Source organism: Plectropomus leopardus, chromosome 17 (assembly GCF_008729295.1).
Source record: "Plectropomus leopardus isolate mb chromosome 17, YSFRI_Pleo_2.0, whole genome shotgun sequence".
Taxonomy (NCBI): Eukaryota; Metazoa; Chordata; class Actinopteri; order Perciformes; family Serranidae; genus Plectropomus; species Plectropomus leopardus.
In genome coordinates this window covers 7,608,110-7,628,317 of record NC_056479.1, presented here as the reverse complement: position 1 = coordinate 7,628,317, position 20,208 = coordinate 7,608,110, and the positions used below count along the sequence as shown (strand labels likewise).

Sequence of the window (20,208 nt, the reverse complement as noted above, 5' to 3'; positions counted from 1 at the left end):
CATCACACTAATTATGTCAAAAATAACTGTATACATGCTGATATAAATGATGATTACTGATATTAACAACGTGTGTTAAATTATTGTGGCAGTGCCTCACAGTGACCACTGGAGGACAGTGAACACTCATGTTTCTACATACAGCTACACGTCTGACAGAAACACCACAAACACTGCTGAAAACCTTTTATAAAGTAAATACTGTATTGTATAAATATGTATTATCACTAAACCAACATGATATCTTCTCATATCATGCAAAAAAAAGTCCCAAACAGACTGACAGTATAGATGCAAGCATTTATTCAAGGCAATGGCAGTGGCAGGGGTTTGTACAAACTAAAAATGTTTTCAATTTTTTGCCCTTCCAAAAACGTATAAAATACAGTGGCTGTTGGTTGAAACATCCCACTGATTACACTAAAATACATTTGAAACAGAACATAGTGTTTGGTGCAGCCTGTGTGCAAACCAGGTAACATCCAAATGCATCTCACATCCCAGTTTCAGGCAAATGTGTTTGGATAATTGGGCCTGCAGTTTTAGTAAGATACAGGTTATTTCATAATAAATGAATGCTTTCATTTTATACATTTTCTTTGACAGATCACACAAAGAATAAAGCTAAAAAAAAATCATTCAGCATGATATCTGCAAAACTTAAAGGTGCATTTAACGTGTGCATAACTGCCTTATTTTTTCAACAAGACCATGAAGACAGATTTGATTTGTTATTCTGATTTTGGAAATAAGTTGATGACTATTGCTGATTAGAGGGTCACTATTGACCATTTGTTAAGCCCCACCTTCTTAGTTTTGTTGCTATGTCAGTTTTGTCATTTCTGCCACTAGGGGTCTCTCAATCAAAACAATAACAAAAGACGGCCTTTGATGATGTCAAGAAGTAGTGTGGAATGATGGGAATTGTTGTCTTTATCGTTAAACAACCACCACTGCCAATGAAAATCTGAAACAATTCAGGCAGAAATCATATTTACTGACAAGGACATGTTTAAAAGTGTAATCCACCTTACATTTAGTCACATTTATTCACATTATGTCTTTCATACATTCCTCCTAGGGATGCTAGCTAGCCATGACATTTAACTTGTCTCAGTTTTGGTCTAATAAACAGCAAGAGAGTGAGAGCTGGCAAGGAGCAACTGAACAGCTCAATGTTCTGCAAGCCGCTCTACACTGAAATAAGTTTCTACCCATTTGAAATGGTAAAAAAATCAATGTGTCAGTCAATGTTGATAATTTGGCAGTTGCAAAAAGAAATCAATGCCTGAGAAACACTGTATGTTGTAATGTCATAACGTTGCTGTATGTATTGTTACTGTTCACATTAGCTTACTGTACCCATTAGCTTACCATTCGCATAAGCTTACTGTACATATTAGTTTATTGTCCACATAAGCTTACATACAATTAAGCTTACTGCACACATTAGCTAATCATACATATTAGCTTGGTGGCTGGCTTGTGCCACTGGACTGAGAAATATGTCAATAACTTAGGTCTCTACAGAATTACTATAGTGTAAAAAAGAAAGAAAAAAATCTGTATTACTGTTTTTGAGTAAAATTGTGTAACAATGAATGATTTGTAATAAGGTATCATCTGCATCATCATCACACAGCAGAAATACTACCTAGCTTGCTAACTTAACCTTTGACCCCACAAATTAGCTAGCATTAGCGATATGCTTCTTGCCTTTGGAGGCAATGCTTAGTTAGCTACTGTAGCTATTGAGCTAGTTCTGGTTTTGTAAAAGCATCTCTTCCTGCAGCCCTAGTTATGTTTGCTGAGCCATGAATGGATAATCACTGTTCACAGAGGAGGGGCTTAACAAATGATAAACAGCTGTTTGATAAAATGTTTCAACCAAGACGAATCATCTTTTTGCAGATCATCTAATTCAAGTAGCTTCCAGTATGCATGGCCGATTTAATATATATTTCTTTCATTTTAATAGTTAATATTTCATATTTACAAAACGACCACTAAAGCCGTTTCCATAAGAAAAAAAGAAAAAAAAAGTTAACATTTGGTCTATGTAAGCAGTGCAGGTATTAGCATCATATATGTTTAAGGAACATTAATATGTGACACACAGAGGAAAATATTACTTTGGAAAAATAAATAAACAAAACCTTTTTTCTCTCATAGCCACACAATAAATGCTATGATGAATTCTTAAATCTAAAACAATGAATGTTTGTGCTCAGGAGGGAAATCTAAACATTTGACTGTTTTTTTTCTCACATAGTGCATACTTCATACGACAGCTACTCTGGCATTGTCAGGCAGTATTAGTTTAGATAAGATATATGTCACATTCATTCTACTACAGATGTAAAGGATACTACAGTATTTCTTGAATTCATAATGAGATCAGTTCACTGTGTGGGTGTTAAAGCTAAAGCTGGGAGTTAGATATTCGGTGAAAAGACACACACTGCAGTCCAATTTTGTTAAGTAGAAGACGTAATAAAACAAGTCTTTTCTTGGACGTGTTCACGACATTCAGAGGAGTAAAGAAACTGACTGAACCCAAGCTCACCAACAGAAAGGAGGACTGGTCTGTGCTTTCAAAACTCGTGTCTGTGATACATGTCTGGATCGTAGTATTTGGTGACCACCACTCTGTTGGCAAACTTACGGCCGGTGAGAGCTTGCATGGCTTTCTGACAGTCTGCTGCAGACACATACTCCACAAAGATCTGAAATAAAAAACAGTTGGTCAGATCCTGAATGGCAAGATGAGCGAAAGACCTTAGAAAAACCGCATGGTTTTTATTCTGTACTTCAAAACCCACTCAATGTCTCTTTCATTCTTGGGGTCTTTATATATTCTTTTATCTTTCCTTTTATATCCTTTTTATATTTTATACCTCTTTTATTGTTTGTTGTGGGGGTTTCTGTCCTGTTTTTTGGCTGTACAACATGGCACTGAGCTGCTGGAAACTTGAATCTACCGATGGAATTAATCAAGTTTCTTTCTGTCTGTCTACCTACATACCTAAGTTGTAAACTCTGTAGATACGAGGCTCACCTTTCCACAGCCGGGGACTTCCACACCATCAACGGGTCGGGGAATCTCAATGGAGCGGACGCTGCCGTACTTGCAGCACTCTTCACGGATGTCTTCCAGGATCTCCTCGTAGTCCTCGTCATCCACCAGCTCCTCGGGCATCACCATGTTGAGAAGGCACAGCACCTCAGTGGGCATGCCAGAGTTCTGCAGCCTCTGAAGCCCTGGGACCTGCAGCGTCACCGGGGTCTCTATGATGGAGGTCTGCAGAGGAAGGAAGAGTCGTACACATCAGCTTAGACTGTTTGGTTTTTATTAAATAAGACTGTGGTCCAGACTCACAGTCTCAGTCCCATAACAAATATATTTCCCATAAAGCCTGCTGATTCCCGCCCTCCTCCTCCGTCTGCCTGTTACTGTATCTTTGGCATTCCGGCAAGTGGATAAACATGCTGGAAGTCATTTTCCACTGACCTTTCACTCCCGCCATCTGCCACTGTGAGAAAATCAAGCTCCTTTTGTGCAATCAGAGATGATCGAGTTTGTTGACAGTTTTATACCAACAGGCCCTTTTCACAGCAGACATTTTGACATGTAACAGTAGGAAAAACACAGGTACAAATCCTCTGTTTTCTGAATTCCATGTAATGATGCTTGTTTAACAGCACAGGCATGATCTTGCAGGGATATATTTCCTTTTTCCAGGATATCTGAGATTTCTAACCACAAATGAAGTCTGATTTTTAAACATATATTTCAAAAGAATATAAAAATAATAAGAGATGTTACAAAAGAAAACGCATTTTGAGGTGTTGAAGTATTTCAGAGCATATTCTTTCATATGTTTTGTTTTTTGGGAGGCATATATGTTTCTTAGTGCTGATGTTTCTTGTTTCTGTGGTGTGAGCTATGAAATCAGTTTTCTCGCACATCTGCACACAACGCTCCTTCATAGTCAAACTTTTGTAAAATGTCTGGTTGAGCCACTTTTTTAAACTGTAGGCTCGTTTTAACTTTTATTTACAGAATGCAAAGTCAGCTTTGTGGGCATGAATTCTAAGAAAAAATTGCCGTATGGTGAACTGCATGTTGCCATTTAATAAAGAGACTTATCTTATAGAGTCTTAGAGTCGTATTATTCTTATAACAGCATGGTGAACTTCTTTTAATACCACAATCACAGAAGGCAGCTCTGTTTTAGTACTTATTCTGTCCACACACGCAACAATCCTGGTTTTAGTACACTCCCATAATATTTTATATTGTTCACCCTGCTGCCATCTGGCAAAAGATACAGAAGTATCTTCTGCAGTACCACCAGACTACGGAGCAGTCTCACTCCCCAGGCTGTGAGACTCATCAACTTTCCTTCTACTACAAATGATGTAGCAGGATTTAAGGACAAATTACCTCGTATTTATTATTCATGATATAAAGGGTCCACTGCAATATGACAGGCTTGTCCTGCCGTTAAAACAAAAGAAAAACTTTGTGTTCTGCTCATAATCTTTCTTAACATAAATATTAACAAGATAATAAATGAACAAGTTATTCAAAACGAAAAAATCCAGGGCTTCTGCTGGGTTTTTTTTCCATGAAAACAGGAGTGTATTTTATCAAAAAACTGGATATACCATGATGACTGTCACTGTCAAACCTGAGCTTTTCCTGCTGTTATCTCTATGGAGCATGACATTAAAAGGACTCACAGGATTGGCGTTTTTAGCTCCCACACTCGCCCTTTGGACTATCAGCTTTTTGTCGCCCAGTTGCATCCCATTGAGCCCAGCAACTGCCTGACAGAAAAAACACACAGGCCTCGAAGTAACAACCAACACAGCTTAATAACCTCAGAAACTGTAAACTCCACATAATCGTTACCTGATCAGTGGCGCTGATGTCTACGTATTCGCAAAAGGCGTAACCTTTTGACAGTGACGTGGCACTGTCCTTCACAAGATTGAACGCTTTGAGAGGCCCAAACGATGTCAAGAGCTCCTTTACCTGCAAAGAAGAGTCACATGTCGAAATGTGAGACTGAAAATTCAATGTGAACATGCAGAAACCTACAACAAAGTCAATTCTAAATGTCATACTCACATCACTGTCTATTTCACAACATGGTTATTAGAAACAAAACATATGCAGTAAAATAGAAATTCCTTTGTTTGTTTGTATAATTGTGCATGTTACAAAGTTTGCATTGCTAAAAAAATAGAAAGACGAGACAGCAGTGCATAAAAATGTCTTTTGAAGGTTAAGAGAAGACGTGAAGAGCTGATGATGCGGATCTGAGCTACATCTGGGGATCATAAAAATAACTTCCTGAGATCATCTAAAGTATCACTGAGGCAAAGTTTTAAATATGCAAATGATATTGAAAGAGTATAATGATCTTATATTCAAAGTTGGAAGTATTTTTTTTATGACAAGCTGAGAAATAAAATGGTGCAAGCTGAAACATAAAAGATCTTCGATGTAAAAGATTTACTTTTATTGTATTTTGCCAGCTACAGGCAAATACACTGGTTTGTTTTTGTTAACACAGTTTGACAATATGTTTTCTTACCTTTAAATTAAAAAGCTGAATGTGCCCCCCCAAAAAACCCACCACCATCAAAAATAACATCCCCAAGTCTTAATGATCAGGCCTTATCCCCCCAAATCCCTGGGTCTTAAACGCGCTCCAAAAGCATGATGGGAGACAGAAAGTAGCCAGTAAGGGAGCCTGCTGGCTGGGAGTGTATCCGTGTGAGGACCAGAATGTCTTACTTGCCTTGTGTTACATGTTGGCATGGCAGCAGTAGATGAGTACTACTGAACAAATTATGAGCGCAGACTTAACGATCTTACAGGCCCCTAGCTGGGGACAAAGTGGGGGAACAAAAATGAAAGAGCTGTGAGTATCAACGCAGTGGCAAGTGACTGCAAGAATTAAAAAATAAAATAAGTCATTGAATAATATACATCAGGCTACATGTGCTTTGTAAGGTAGTTAGAGAGACAGAATTCACTGTGTAATACAAAACGTTTACACCACCTGCTCACCTAAGAGCGGAGATGGAGCTGGGAAACTGTTTAGTCTTTAAAAAGTATTAGACTCAGTTATGAGTGAAGCCTATTTTTAAGCAAATGTTTACTACAACTTTTTATATTCTCAAAGAAAAAGTCCACCCATATTCTTTTATTAAGGATTTATTTCAAGTTCAATTCATTTCTACAAGATCCATTGGCAAAAATATTGTTGTCAGCTTTTGTTTAGGAAGTCTTTAAAGTTAAACTTTATTTTTTTATTGTATCGTGTTGATTAAAAATAACCTTTTCTATGGGGCCCGGAAAGACCAGGGGCCCAAAGCAACTGCTTATATTGCTTAACAGTTACAACGTTACCAATACATCTGCAATAAGCTACAACTGGCTGATATATCAGTCTGGCTCCAACTGTGAGCAATTATTATTATCTGATTGATTGTCCGTCAGTCATTTAGTCTATGACATAAAATAAATGGAAAAATAAAACAAAACGATTTTAAAAAATGCTCAAGATGTCTTCAAAATATTCATTTAGTCGGAAATCCAAAGATTCTCAATACACAAAGATATTAAATAGCAAAAAACAACATATTCTCTTGTTTGAGAAGCTAAAACCAGAAAATATTTGTCAACTTTGCTATGATAAGGGACTTTTTAAAAATATTATCAAAATGTACTGTCATGGTGTAAGTTTTTCTGCTGGTCAGCTGATCATTTAGTCAACTGACTGTACAGCTACTGACCTATGGGGTGTGTGACAGCCACTCTATTTTTCAAAATAAAAAAAATCCTGTTCTCTTAAGGTGGACTTTTTCTTTGATAACATTGATTCAAATGAATGAGGAGCAACACTCAGGCCTAAACACCACAAAGAAATGAAAACATGTCAGTTTATCAGCCTCTTATGTAAATATACTGGACTTTGCTTACCGTTCTTTAATCAGTTTGCTTAACGTGAGAAAGGTATAAGCAGTTTACTTCATCACAAAAAGCCTTTTTATAATATTCATATATTATTAATGGCAAGATATGATTAATATTTGTTTAATATTGATCAGATAGTTTGAGAAAAATTACGAGAAAAGCTAATTATCTGTAGAGGTTACCCATTGTGAATATTTAAAAAAAAATAGATATAGATACATATTCATTAATACATATTCACAAGTAATCACAAGTAATAATTAAATATGAACCTATTTATGTTTTTCCTATATTGTGTTATTGTTAACTTATATATATATGTATATGTTCTGGGGTCATGTTTTGTGTCTGACAAACATTCAACTTTTTTATTTGAATTCTCTAGGAAGACCTCTCTACCACAACACAGTTTTTTGATTTTTCATGTCATAAAGAGATGTAAAACATATTTTGTGCTAAGTTTGAATTGCGACAAAAAACCTCAGCATGTGAAAGAAAAATGAGGAAACATGAATGCACCTGTTCGGTCTGTTTTCAGTTAAATACCTGGTCATCGTTAAGGTAGTTCGGCAGGCCTCCTATAAACAGTTTGTGGGGGGAATCGGGAACGACTGTGGAGACGACGCCTGCAGAGAACAAAAACAAGAAGAAAACATTTTCACTATCATATAATAGAATATGTCATTACTTCATATTAGTCAGCGACAAACCTGGGACGTGGAAAGCCGGCTGCTCTGAGATACCAGGTAAAGGCCGATAGTCGTGAGGTCTTCTAATCTTCAGGGATTGGCCTTGAAAAATGATTCCATCAAAGGCCATCGCCTGCGTCGTCTCATCCACAGACCGAAACTAGAATAGAAAAAGGCACTGAGAGGTCTGCTTTCCAAAAAACATTCAATGAAATCTGCACATTATATTAATTTGTTTACATTTCTCTTATAATCAAATCATATGATGAGAACAGGCTTTTTAAAATCCAATATGAGAAAATACAGTTTGTCTGGGTAATGTGTTAATGCACTGTTTTTTTACGCTTACATTTTTGAATTATTTGAAAATTGAAAAGCAATTGTTATCATGACTGCGCTTTCTCTTTCACTTATTTCTAGTTGTGTACTCTGCATTTCTCATTACTCAGTTTACTATATTTTATTTCTAAAATTTCAATTTTACATTTATCATAAGAATAGGGTTAAACAATTTATACAGAGGACACTAACAGAAATAAAAACAAAAAAAAAATGCAGTTTAATAAATGAAACATTGTGGTTGTGTGTCAAATCTTGAAATAGCTCAAAATAGCAAAAAAAATAAAAATCTCTATAAAATAGTAAATTGTCTGTTTATGTTTCATTTTTTTCAAATAGATTAACATAAATTTGCTCATTATGCTCATTTTCAGGTTCATACTTTTATTGTGGGTCTCAACCAGAGCATTTTACGTTTACATGATTTAATTTAAAGAAACACTTTTTTTCCCCTCATACTGTCTGTACTGGAGCACCAGTATTCACGCTCTGTCTTAGTGCCTGTCTCAAAACAGCCCAGTCTGCTCTGACTGGTCAGCTTTTTCTGGTCTTCCATACTTATGCATCTCTGTATCATCATCACAGCCAGGTGAATGACTATTACTTTCTGCTTTGAAAAATTACAATCAAGTCTTTTTGACCAAAATCTTGACAACCGGACATATTTTAGCAGGAATCTGAGGTTTAGCATACAGCTGCATGTAGCAGTGTAGGCTATATTATGTTCATTTTTGGAGTAACGTGCCTGGAGCAGATAACTGTAAAAAGAAATCTGTCACAAGCTGACATCAAAAAAATGGTCACTTAGTCCAAAATGTGAAACTATTCCTTAAAATACAGAATTTATGGAGGTAGCAGTAGGAATATAATACATAACAATATACATTACTGTAGGAAAGCAAAGATTTTATACACACCTCAAGGAAAGCGAAGTTTTTGTCCTGATTAATCTGCACAGCGAGCACAGGGTTGCTGGGAGCTTGTGAAAGGCCTGCAAGCCTCATCTGGGCGTTGAAGAACTCTGCCATGGACTCCTGAGGAGGAAGACAACAAACAGCATGGCTGGAGACACCATGAACGTGTCAGTGTTTCATATAAATATCACAGCTCCTGGAATAAACAGGAAGTCAAAGGAGACTTTACTTCAGTTACTCCAAAGGGAATATTTCCAACATAAAGGCGTCTGGCTTGTCTTGTCATCTGACTGCCAACTATGGGCACTTGTGTTGGAGCTGCAGCCACTCCAGTGGTGGTGGACGTCGCCAGCAGAGCTATTGTTGGTATCTGCCCGGCCGCTGAGGGAGAGAGAGGAACATAAAACACTTCAGCTACAACGCTGTTTGCTTCTGCAAACTTTGCTCCCTTATTCTATCACAGAACACTGTAAAGACCCCTGAGAGGAAAACGTTAAAATCGGATGATTCTCAGGCAAGTTCTGGGGTGACTTTGTTATGGCTTCATGAAAGAGTACAAAATATGGGGATTTTTGGTGAATGTGAACCCTTTTAGAAGCAGAACTACAGCCTTGTTCAAGTCTGGATACAAGTTCAAAAACGTGAATGCTCCATTAATCCCTGTAGGTGCTGAAGAAATCTGACACAGGGACTACACAAGCAAAGAAAGAGTGAGATAAGTACCTTGCATAGCTTTATATTGCATTGGTGTGATGTGTTCAAAGCCAGGAGGAGGCACATCCCAATATTTGCATGTCCTTTTCTTCCTTGTTCGCCTGGGAGAGTGGCTGGATGCAGAGAAATTGCAAAATAAAAGAGCAAGCGTTATATTAACAGTGGAAATTTGTGTGCAATAAGCCCGATAAAACAGCTCTAAAAACCCTCTGTGCAATACATGTTCAACACCAAACAGCAGACAGACACAGCTAGAGAACATAGTGGAGCATTTCGCAACCAGAGAGCCAGACGCTTCTCTCATGAGTAAGTGGGATGGACCAATGACACACAGGTGTATTTTCACAATAAAATATTGTAGTAACGAGCTGGCTGGTGCTGCAGCGCTCACCCACAGACCTGTGCTTCTTGTGGTCTCGGGAGGAGCTCCTGCGGTCCCGGCTCTTGCGATCTCGGCTGCGGCTTCTCTTCTCTCGGCTGCGACTCCCTCGGTCCTTGCTCCAGCTGCGATGCTTGTCGCCTCGGCCGGGAGATCCACTGCGACTCCTCTTTTTGTGTCTTTCTCTTTCTCTCTCTGTGCAGAGAAAGCAATAATTACTCTATTTCTGCCAATAAACATAAAAAATAATACTGTATATAGACTAAATGATTCATTGACAGAAAAATAACTTGAAAAAAAATTGATAATCACAGCATCTCGCTTATGCATGCTTTATGCAGAGGTGGAGTGCAACTATACATTTACTCAAGTAAAATACTGTATTTAAGTATTTTGGATTTCTGGATCTTTGCTCTAAAACTCTACCACATATCAGAGGACATTACTGTACATTTTACTCTTCTATATTTTCGGACAGCTATACAGAAGTGGCTTAAGTTTTACATACAAAACATAAATTAAACATAAACCTTAAAAAATAATATAGGATATTTTCTACAAATTTGTAAAATAGTTTGTCAGGCTTGGGGAAGTTGTCATTTTTCTTTTTTATTTATCAATTAATCATTTATTAATCCAGATATAAATGGCAGACTGATGGATGATGAAAATAGTAGTTAGATCCAGCCATACTATATATAGTATTACTTGGTTATTCGTACTATTTACAGGCAATTAAGATTATGATACAACAATAAAAACATACTTTCACCTGCTCAGGAACTGTACATGGAAATTAGTAGCTAAACTGGTGCAAAGCATCTCTTCTCTTTTCTGAGATTTATGTAATTTTGAACATGGTCCCTGATAAAAAACCTAACTGACAGATCTGTTTCTTTTTTATAATTACTGAAATGACCTTCAAATGACACCTACCATAATTACTCATTTCCTAGCACTAACTGAAGGTTATTACATTTTTGTCATCCCACAAGGTAAAAAAAATGCTCTGATTCCTCTGTGGAGTGAACAGACCACTGCATCATATTTCCTTGTGAAATCTGACAGTTTAATGTGGCTGTTCTTTTATAGCAAAAGGGAACGTCTGGTAGAACATGACTTAAGACTTTAGGAAATCAATAAAAGAGGTGCTCCTCATTTCTGAACAGATCTGATCCACCCAGTAGCTCTGCACTGATTAAATGTCAAGTTTTAGATGTAGTATGTTTCATACTCTATTTTCTTTGTGTCTAGTCTGGAAACTTTACTCTTTCTGCTGTTTGTTACTTCTCCACCTCCCTGAACTTAAGTTGACTATTTTTTTCCATAATCAGTTAGTCAGTCATAATCAGTCTGTTATTTTCTTAAATAATAGATTAATTGTATTGATTTTTAAATTATCAGGAATGGTAGAAATTCCCTCATAATGATGTACTTATTCAATTGCTCTATCCAACTCAAGGTCCAAAATGCGACTTAAAGGCTATTTTGCATTTTGTTCTGTTTTTAATTACATAAAACAAGGAAAATATATATGGAATATTCTCACTGTGGAGAAGATAACACTATGGAATGTTTGGAATTTTTGCTTTAAAGAAAAAAAATCTTTTAGTTGCCACTGATTTTTTCTAATAATTGAATTAATCGATCAATCAATTCACCTCTACATGAGTTGTACTGATTAGTCGAGATGTCAGATTTTTTTCTGTAAATATTACCAATATTGCGTTGCAGCGATTAACAGTAGATGCCGAATTGAAAGGTACGTATTAATGATTCAGAAAATGTTACATTAAGTCATGTCTACCCGTACGTATCGTTGCAGGAGAGGAACACATTATAAAAAGGTGGAATATTTGAATGGAATTTCGCATCTAAGTGGCTCGCGCAGGAGAGCGGCAGGTAAGTTGAGCGTGCACTCTCACCGGCACCCAGACTGCGTTCACTGATGTATGTGTTTAGCGCTATAACGTTAGTGGTTGCACGATGGGGATGAGATCACTAAGCATCATGTTAATTATGCTAACATAAATTAGCTGAGTCATGTGGTGGAAAACTACACGCTGAAGTTGCTGTCGGGTCGGCTTATTCATTCATAAAATAATCAGGGGAGCTAGCGGTTTGCACTGTGCTAGCTTGAGGACCAAATTGGGGCACAGACAGACCGTTAATACTTACCCTGTCGATTCTCGCTCAGCTGTTTCTCAAATTCCTCGAAATCCGACATAATACCGCTTGTCTGGTTGTATAAAAATATAGCAGGTCTATCTTGTCTGAGGGGAACGATAAACCAGCCAGCTCTCTGTATGTCAGTGCAGCAAAAAACACTGAAATTTCAGCGGCGTCAATGATATACACAACATCCGGTGACAACCTTCACAATAAAACTACTCATACGTACCTGTTTTTTGTTTGTTTGTTTTTTGTGACAAGTTATGCCTCACCAGACATAATTGAAAAATAAAAACCAAAAAATTTTGCATTTTTCAAAAATGACCGAAACGACAAATCAATCATAAAAAAAAAAAAAAGCTGCAGATTAAATTTCTTTCAGTTGACTATATGTAATAGATGGAGCTCTTTTTGGAATTCAAAATGATCTTAGCCAATACAAAAGACCCGGATACAATTTAAAATGATAAAGGATGAAACATTAATACATAAAAAGCTTGAGGGTAAATAAATTGTATATGCCTACACAATTAAAACACAATTATGTTTTGAAAAACAAAGTAGTTTTTAAAACGTTGATTTAAAATCAAGATTTCAGCCTTTTAATAAAAATTTTATTTAAAATAAAGACAAATATTTGCTTTCAAATACAAATAAAATAAATATGGACAAGTAAAAAAAAAAAACAAAAAAAAAAAACACTTTGTTGCATGAACTTCTCTATAAAACCTGGCTTTTTTTTTTTTTTAGGTTTTTATTGTGAAGATGCCAGCTTCTGGTCACGTTGTCTAATTTTTATAACTTGATTGACAGAATTTTCGAGCCTTTAATTTCTGCTCTCTCTCTCTCTCTCTCTCTCTCTCTCTCTCTCTCACACACACACACACACACACACACACACGCACGCACGCACACGCACACACACACAGACATAGCCCACGTATGGGCAGTTCATAATTTTTATATATACATATAGTTGAGGCAAAAATAACTTTTTCAAATGTTAAAATATTGCTGCATAACAAGAAATACTCATGAACTATAAAATATATTAATAATGCTATACTGCTGCAGATGAGACTATCCAGTACAGTGTAATGTGTTCAAATTTACAGCAATATTGCACTGCTTACATATTCATAATAATTCATAATATAATACATGTAATATTTTACATTCTAAAAGGGGCCATTGTGCATAATGAGTACTCTTATTTTTGACACTCTAAAGATATTTTTTATAATCGTATTTCATTAGGCTACATTTACTTTTAACATTTACTTTTAACATTTTTAATGTTAAAAGTTAACATTTTTAATGTTCAAAGTAAATGTTAAAAGTAAGTGTTTTTTTAAGTAAATGTTAAAAATAAATTTTCTTGGAACATAATTTGTTTTCATGGTTGTATTACTAATTTCATGTATGCGATCCGAGGTTTTCTTCCACTTGCGTAAAACAACTAAAATACGTACGACATATAAGGTATGTGCATATAAGATGTAACCGATCATATTAGTCACTGTAAGACCTAGTTCCTTTAAGTATCATGTTGCCCATGTCAAATTACTCTTTTTGCTCTATATGTACAAATAAAGTTTCAGAAATGGCTCATTTCTTTTGGAATTTGAAAAAAAAAAGTTGTATACATTTTAGTCTCACAAATCTCACCCTCAGATCCTGCTCCCTACCACTGCTCACTGCTTAGATCCTTTAAAATGCATGACTCCAGTAAAACTTGTTACTATTCTTCTTGTTTTGCAGTGCATATGTATGACTGTATGTGTTTATGTGTAATCTTTTCAACATACAGAACACTGGGAAAGTCATCCAACAGCCATTTGGAAACATCTCTCTTACCCAGCAGCCCCCTCTCCTGTCACTCTAAACATAACATGTCGACAACATACAGGGAAAATAACTGACTCAGCTGTGCTGCTATTAAAAGAGCTCAAATCCCAAAGTATTGCTCTGGCAGCCCTGCAGGCTGTCATGTCTGAGGAGCTCTGTGAATGAGCTGCTGAGGCGTGCAGCTCCTCAGGAGACGAATAAACTGAGAGTCCACAACACCTGCAGAGGCCTGAGACGCAGTAAGTTTTGGCCGCTGATTCATTTCTTGCAACATTGAGGTCGGATAGACATGACCAGCTCTATTTAGTCTGTTGCTTACTTGTGCCAAGTAAGACACTTTGTAATCTGACTTTGATTTTATCTATAGTTTCATTCTACACAGCGGCAGTATAGAATAAAAATGTGCTATGTTTCTTTTCTCCTCTTCAGTTTTTGATTATGTTTATTTATCTCATGACTCTGTTGAGGAATAACGTGTCTACTGCTCTGTGGCACTGACTCTTTGTGAGAGATATGGTATCTATTTCTAGGGCAGTTTATATTTAGACAAACAGCCGGTGCTGCTTGCTTGGCATGGTAAACCTAAACTAAAAGGTTATCTTCTAGTTCCTTGTCGGACAAATTCAGGACGTGCGAGTGCCGGTCTTTATCGTCTGATGACAAAAATTGACCTTGTCGAGAGGTTTCTGACATATTTCACTTTATATAAAGGAAAGAATGTCTCCCCAAGGTGATTATGAGAGACACTCTGTAACTCAAACACTATGGAGGACAGATTATGAGACAATGGGCCCCAGGGCACAGACAGGCCTCCCCACCCTTAGGAGCAATGACATGAAACTTTGTTGATTTTTTTTTTCTCTCGTTTAGCACCTTTGTGGTCATTTTGCCTGTGTTTGTAATCATTTTGTGTCGCTTTGTTATGAATTTGTGTCTCTTTTTTTTCATTTTGTGTCTTTTTGTGGGTTTTTTTGCTTCTTTATTGTAGTTTTGCAACTCTTTGTGGTCACTTAATTTGTCTTTGTGGATGTTTTGTTTCTCATTGTAATTGTTTTGCGTCTGTTTTTTTTTTGTGTCTCTTTGTTTTTGTTTTTCCTGTTTTTGTTGGAATTTTATTTATCTTTTTGTAGTTACTTTATGTCTCTGTGTGTGTTACTGTGGTTATTGTGCATGTCTTTGTGGTAATACTTGTCTTTTTCTTGTGATTTTGTGCATCTTTGTTGTAGTTTTGCATATCGTTGTGGTCAAATGATTTCTCTTTGAGGACATTTTGTCTCTCTTTGTGAATGTTTTGTGCTACTTTGTTGTTCTTTTTTGTGTCTCTTTGTGGATGTTTTACTTGCCCTTATAGTATTTTTTTGTCTCTTTGTACTGATTTTTCTTTGTAGTGTCTTTGTGGTTGTTTCTTTGGTCATTTCTTGTCTCTTTGTGGTTGTTTTGTTTCTTGTTCAGGTTGTGTTGTGTCTCAAAAACAAATAAATAAATAAAAATTCAGTTTTAGGATTTGGAATTGTGATTTTATGCAGCATGCAGCATAGACTATAGATTGTATATGTATATAAATACTGAAAAATCCAAATGATGCCATATATATAATTTTTGTTTTGATCACTAATGTAAGAATATTTTGAAAGATGTCTTCTCTGTTTTTATTTCAGAGGTGTAAGCATAGTTAGATATTAAAAATGGTTGTAGAGGGTGAGATGGATTCCAATGTTACGGAGCCGGAGAGCTTTTGGGTATGAAACCCTCATTTTTTTATGCAAATCATGTTCATCAGATCCTAGATGGTCTTTGACATCCCATCCCATTTCATCTGCATCATCAGAGAAACCACCTTCCATCTCAAAAAGTATGTTTAAATCACTGAACATACTTTAAAAACAAAAACCTGTTAGCTAACACCTACACAATTATTTGCTTTCTTCCCCTGATTTAACGCCAGAAAGCAAATAAGCATATTTCAACAGAATGTCGAACTTTTCATTCAATTATACGTGCAAACAATAACAGAAATATATATGCTTGTTTGATTTAATTCTGGACATTTAATATGATAATAAACATTTTCCAGGATATGCTCCAGGAGATGGACCCTGTGTGGACCACCACTGTTCTCCTGGTGCCATGTGTAGTGGTGCTGACAGCTGGATTTTTCTACCTCTATAGTGTGGTCATCAGTCTGTTGTCTAAAACATCTGTACGCAACAAGGTGGTGGTTATAACTGATGCTTTATCTGGACTTGGAAAAGGTAACGTCCTTTAACAAAATAAGAAATTGCTCAGCAAAGTACAAAGATTCTGGTCATCCATTTAATTCAACTGTCTTGTTTTCATCTTTTTTTTTCCAAAAATTTGTCAATGCAGAATGTGCAGGTGTGTTTCACAGAGGAGGAGCGAGGCTGATCCTGTGTGGGAAGAGCTGGGAGAAACTTGAGGAACTCGCAGATGAATTGGCAAATGCCTCGGACCCAACTGTAGTAAGTATACCACACATACTAAAATACTTGATTATAAGTAAAAGTTCTGCATTTACACATAGATGCACTACATATTATCAGCTCAATGTATTTTAAGTATCTTAAGTACAAGTACTCTTTCTGCAGGAAAATGTCCCCCATGCCTGATATATTATCATGTCTGAAAATATTTGATTGTTAATACTGATGCATCAATTTAAAGGCAGCATTTTGCTGTTGTAACTGCTTAAGGTAGAGCTAGTTTTAACTACTTCATATACATTTAGTTTAAACCAGTTGTTCCCAACCTAAAGGTCTCACCCCTCTGAGAGGACACCAGATAAATCTGAGGGGTAGTGAGTTGTTAAATGGTAAAACATAGAGTTTTGATGCACAAATTTGTATTTATTTTTAAACATTTTAAACATCTTTATTTTTTATAATTTTTTTTTTTTTTTTTGCGGGTCCTGCAGCGCAGGCGTGACTCATCATGAGATCTTTGTCTCATCAGCAGCAGTGTGAGGAGTTTGAGTCACAATGTGGATTACTGATCAGTGGAGCAGGTCAGAGCTGATCAGATCAGACTGATGGAATAGAGGAGCAGCTGCTGCAGAAACAAGTTAAAGCAAACTTTTAGGCCCAGCACAATGAAAGTTACACTTTCACTGTGCCTGACGTTCTGCTGCTCCCTCTATGCCCAGAGTATACTCTGCACTCCGAGAGTGTGGCGCAACAATATCCACTAAGGCTCCTAATGAGCAGTCTGGATCCAAAAATATAAAATCATTACATGTCGGCAGATGCTTTATTGCAGCAGCCCACCACAAATAAATGAAAGTGTGGGGAACCCTGGCTGGCAAATAAATGTAGTGAATTAAAACTATAAGGTAGCATGAAATACCTCAAAACTGTATGGTAAATGTACCTCCTTGTCATCACTGTTTTTCAGACGTTTCCTTCCAAACTAGTGCTGCTGGATTTTGGAGATATGGAGAGCATGCCTGAGGTGATCTCAGAGATCCTGGAGTGTTACGGCTGCCTGGATATCCTGATTTTCAACAGCAGCATGAAGGTCAAAGCTCCTGCACAGAGTGTGTCATTGGAGATGGACAAGTTACTAATGGACAACAACTACTTTGGACCAGCCACACTGGCCAAAGGTAGACAATAAAAACACATTTCAATCTCTAAAAGTATAATAGTGATGTTGTTGTTTTGCATTGTGTTGACATATTTCTGTTACAGGTTTGCTGCCCTCATTGATCTCCAGAAGAACTGGTCACCTGCTTCTGGTAAACAGCATCCAGGGGAAGCTGGCTGTGCCTTTTCGCACTGCATGTGAGTTAAAAAGTTTAAGAAGAGAAACACATTTTTAACAGTTATTTGAAGTGGTAAATGGACTTGCACTTGTATAGCGCCTTTCTGGTCTTCTGACCACTCAAAGTGCTTTTACACGACATGCCAAATTCAACCAATCAAAGAAACATTCATACACTGGTGACAAGGGCTACCTGCTCATCAGTTAAACATTCACATGCACTCACACACCAATGGGAGCAATTTGGGGCTCAGTATCTTGCCTAAGGACACTTTGTCACATAGGCTGGAGGAGCTGGGGACTGAATTGCAGATTCTCGGATCATTGGACAACCTGCTCTACCACCCCAAAGCACTTATTAACATTATTCTGCCTTTCTCTAATGAGGTCTCACTACTTCCTTTCACTAAATAAATGATAGGAACGGCCTTGTGCTTATAATTTTTGCTACATTTTTAGCCATGCTAGCAGTACGGCTCCAGGGATGAATATATTGATCCTTCAGTTGATCCACCATTTTTGTCCAGACTTGGTGGTTCTCTGACTTTTCATCTAGTGCCATCATCAGGTCAACCTTTTAACTTGTCCTTTACTTTGACGAACTAATGACATCCCCATCAGCCTCAGTTGTACTTAATGTTTCGTGCTACTTTGCAAATGTTAGCACGCTAATATGCTGAACTGAGATCATGAACATTGCAAACATTTTATCTGCTACACGTAGCACATTGATGGTGTGTACATGACTATAATGTAAAGATACCATGTCTTACCTTGCATATTTTTTGCAGATGCAGCCTCGAAACATGCAGTTCAGGCCTTCTTCGACTGCCTGAGAGCTGAGGTGGAGGAGTACGGCATCTCTGTCAGCACCATCAACCACACCTTCATCAGTCCCTCTGCATCATCTGAAAGCACAGAGGCAGAGACCACCAAATCCATCTGGTCATGTGAGTAAAATCAGAGGAAACCAGGCAAAAGCACATCTTGATAACTACTGTATATTCTTGGTCCCTAGAGGATGATTCTGATTGATTTAACCCTCAAGAATCATCATTAGGACCAGTTTTCCCAATAACAACAGCTGGGTCTTTGACATATTAAAGAACAGATTTGATGCCCAGTCTGTGTTTTTTGTGCCCCTCTGGGGCCAAATTATTGATGACCATCAGGGCCTTGATCTACAAAATACAAAAGCAGTTCAATTAATGCAGTGGAGTGAAAAGGAAAATATTTCCCTCGGAAGTGGAGTAGAAGTATAAAGTACCATTAAAGAGAAACATTTCTGCACAGATACATCAAACTTACTTGCTTTTAAATGTATTTGTACATTTTACCACTGACATACAAAAAATATTTAAAAAATAAGATTTATGTGAATGTAAAATGTAAACTTTGGTTAAGTTTAACGCTACTGAGATTACGTTTTCTGTTCACTATCATTAAAATCAAAACTGCTTTATTTTGGATCAATGCTCTTTGCAGTGCTGTACACAAAGAAACCTCTGGGCGTTTCTCCTGACGAGGCAGCCTCTGAGATTGTGAAGACTCTAAGCAACAAGAGGAAAGAGGTGGTAATTGCTCCCTCGCTCCCTAAGGTGGCCATCTACACCAGATCCTTCTTCCCTAATGTGTTCTTTGCTGTGATGGCTGCAGGAGTGAACAACGCTGCTGCTGCTGAGAACATGTAGAGCTGCTAGACTCACGAGCGCCTATTCATCAATGTTGACAATATAAATGCAATATATTAAATATTAAAAGCTGTTGTTTGTCCCGTTGTTACACCAATTCTTTTCAACTGCAATGAAAATGTGAGCCCCCAGACATTAAAACCATTTGGGCCAGGGTCTTAAATGTGTTGACAGGAGTGCCGTTTTAAACTAATAGAAATTCAACTTATATATAAAGAGAGAGAGCGAGATAGAGATAGAGAGAGAGAGAACAGGCTATCTTCACAACCAAAGGAAATATCATATGTATAGTTATGTGCTGACTTTTCCATAGTTTGTCAATCAGAAAAATATGTTGATATTTCAGTTTAACATACATCAAACATCATCAGGATGCAGAATTAAGAAATAGTCCATTATGAAGACAACGTTGTGTCTGTTCTTGTGTTTGTGAATTAACAAATAAAACAATTTATGAGTAATTAAATTTTTCACAATGTCAGTTTTCATTGGAAACTTTTATTCTCCATAGTTGAATTATTTGTTTGTCTGTTGACAAATTTCACATTTTCTCATGTCCAGTTAACTCACCCCATATTCTGCTAAATAAGGTACAGTCCCGAAAACATTTTGTTTTCTCATCATTAAATGATGAATGTGATTAATGGTTGAAATATAACCAGTAAAGCTCACAATGTGAAACAATTTAACC

At 36.9% G+C, this 20,208-nt stretch overlaps 2 protein-coding genes across 4 annotated transcripts; one reads left to right on the top strand and one right to left on the bottom strand.

The window, feature by feature from the left end:
* Positions 1–288: 288 nt before the first annotated feature.
* Positions 289–12,347, bottom strand: LOC121956995 (splicing factor U2AF 65 kDa subunit-like). Of its 2 annotated transcripts, XM_042505457.1 has the most exons (11): positions 12,208–12,347; positions 10,050–10,224; positions 9,660–9,763; positions 9,166–9,317; positions 8,940–9,056; positions 7,705–7,843; positions 7,541–7,620; positions 4,919–5,041; positions 4,747–4,833; positions 3,059–3,301; positions 289–2,726 (listed from the first exon to the last, which is right to left on the bottom strand). In XM_042505457.1, exons 1-11 carry the CDS (start codon positions 12,254–12,256, stop codon positions 2,595–2,597), a joined length of 1,401 nt encoding a protein of 466 aa, XP_042361391.1. In that variant the 5' UTR covers positions 12,257–12,347; the 3' UTR covers positions 289–2,594. The 2 variants fall into 2 exon arrangements, with proteins under 2 accessions (XP_042361391.1, XP_042361393.1); XM_042505459.1 differs by lacking the exon at positions 4,747–4,833.
* A 1,839-nt stretch (positions 12,348–14,186) lies between these two features.
* Positions 14,187–20,051, top strand: dhrs7ca (dehydrogenase/reductase (SDR family) member 7Ca). 2 transcript variants are annotated; one of them, XM_042505615.1, is made up of 8 exons: positions 14,187–14,288; positions 15,708–15,788; positions 16,124–16,301; positions 16,417–16,529; positions 17,458–17,668; positions 17,754–17,846; positions 18,618–18,776; positions 19,312–20,051. In XM_042505615.1, the coding sequence occupies exons 2-8, from the start codon at positions 15,735–15,737 to the stop codon at positions 19,515–19,517; spliced, it is 1,014 nt and encodes a 337-aa protein (XP_042361549.1). In that variant the 5' UTR covers positions 14,187–14,288; positions 15,708–15,734; the 3' UTR covers positions 19,518–20,051. The 2 variants fall into 2 exon arrangements, with proteins under 2 accessions (XP_042361549.1, XP_042361550.1); XM_042505616.1 differs by lacking the exon at positions 15,708–15,788 and having other exon boundaries at positions 19,312–20,046.
* The last annotated feature ends 157 nt before the right edge of the window (positions 20,052–20,208 follow it).

Bases quoted from the DNA above. Each gene is read 5' to 3' on its own strand.
- LOC121956995 (XM_042505457.1), bottom strand. From the start codon at position 12,256: ATGTCGGATTTCGAGGAATTTGAGAAACAGCTGAGCGAGAATCGACAG. The intron at 10,225-12,207 runs GTAAGTATTAAC...TTCTCTGCACAG, and splicing joins GCTGAGCGAGAATCGACAGG to AGAGAGAAAGAGAAAGACAC. The intron at 7,621-7,704 runs GTTTGTCGCTGA...TGTTCTCTGCAG, and splicing joins GCCGGCTTTCCACGTCCCAG to GCGTCGTCTCCACAGTCGTT.
- dhrs7ca (XM_042505615.1), top strand. From the start codon at position 15,735: ATGGTTGTAGAGGGTGAGATGGATTCCAATGTTACGGAGCCGGAGAGC. The intron at 15,789-16,123 runs GTATGAAACCCT...AACATTTTCCAG, and splicing joins CGGAGCCGGAGAGCTTTTGG to GATATGCTCCAGGAGATGGA. The intron at 16,302-16,416 runs GTAACGTCCTTT...TTGTCAATGCAG, and splicing joins TTTATCTGGACTTGGAAAAG to AATGTGCAGGTGTGTTTCAC.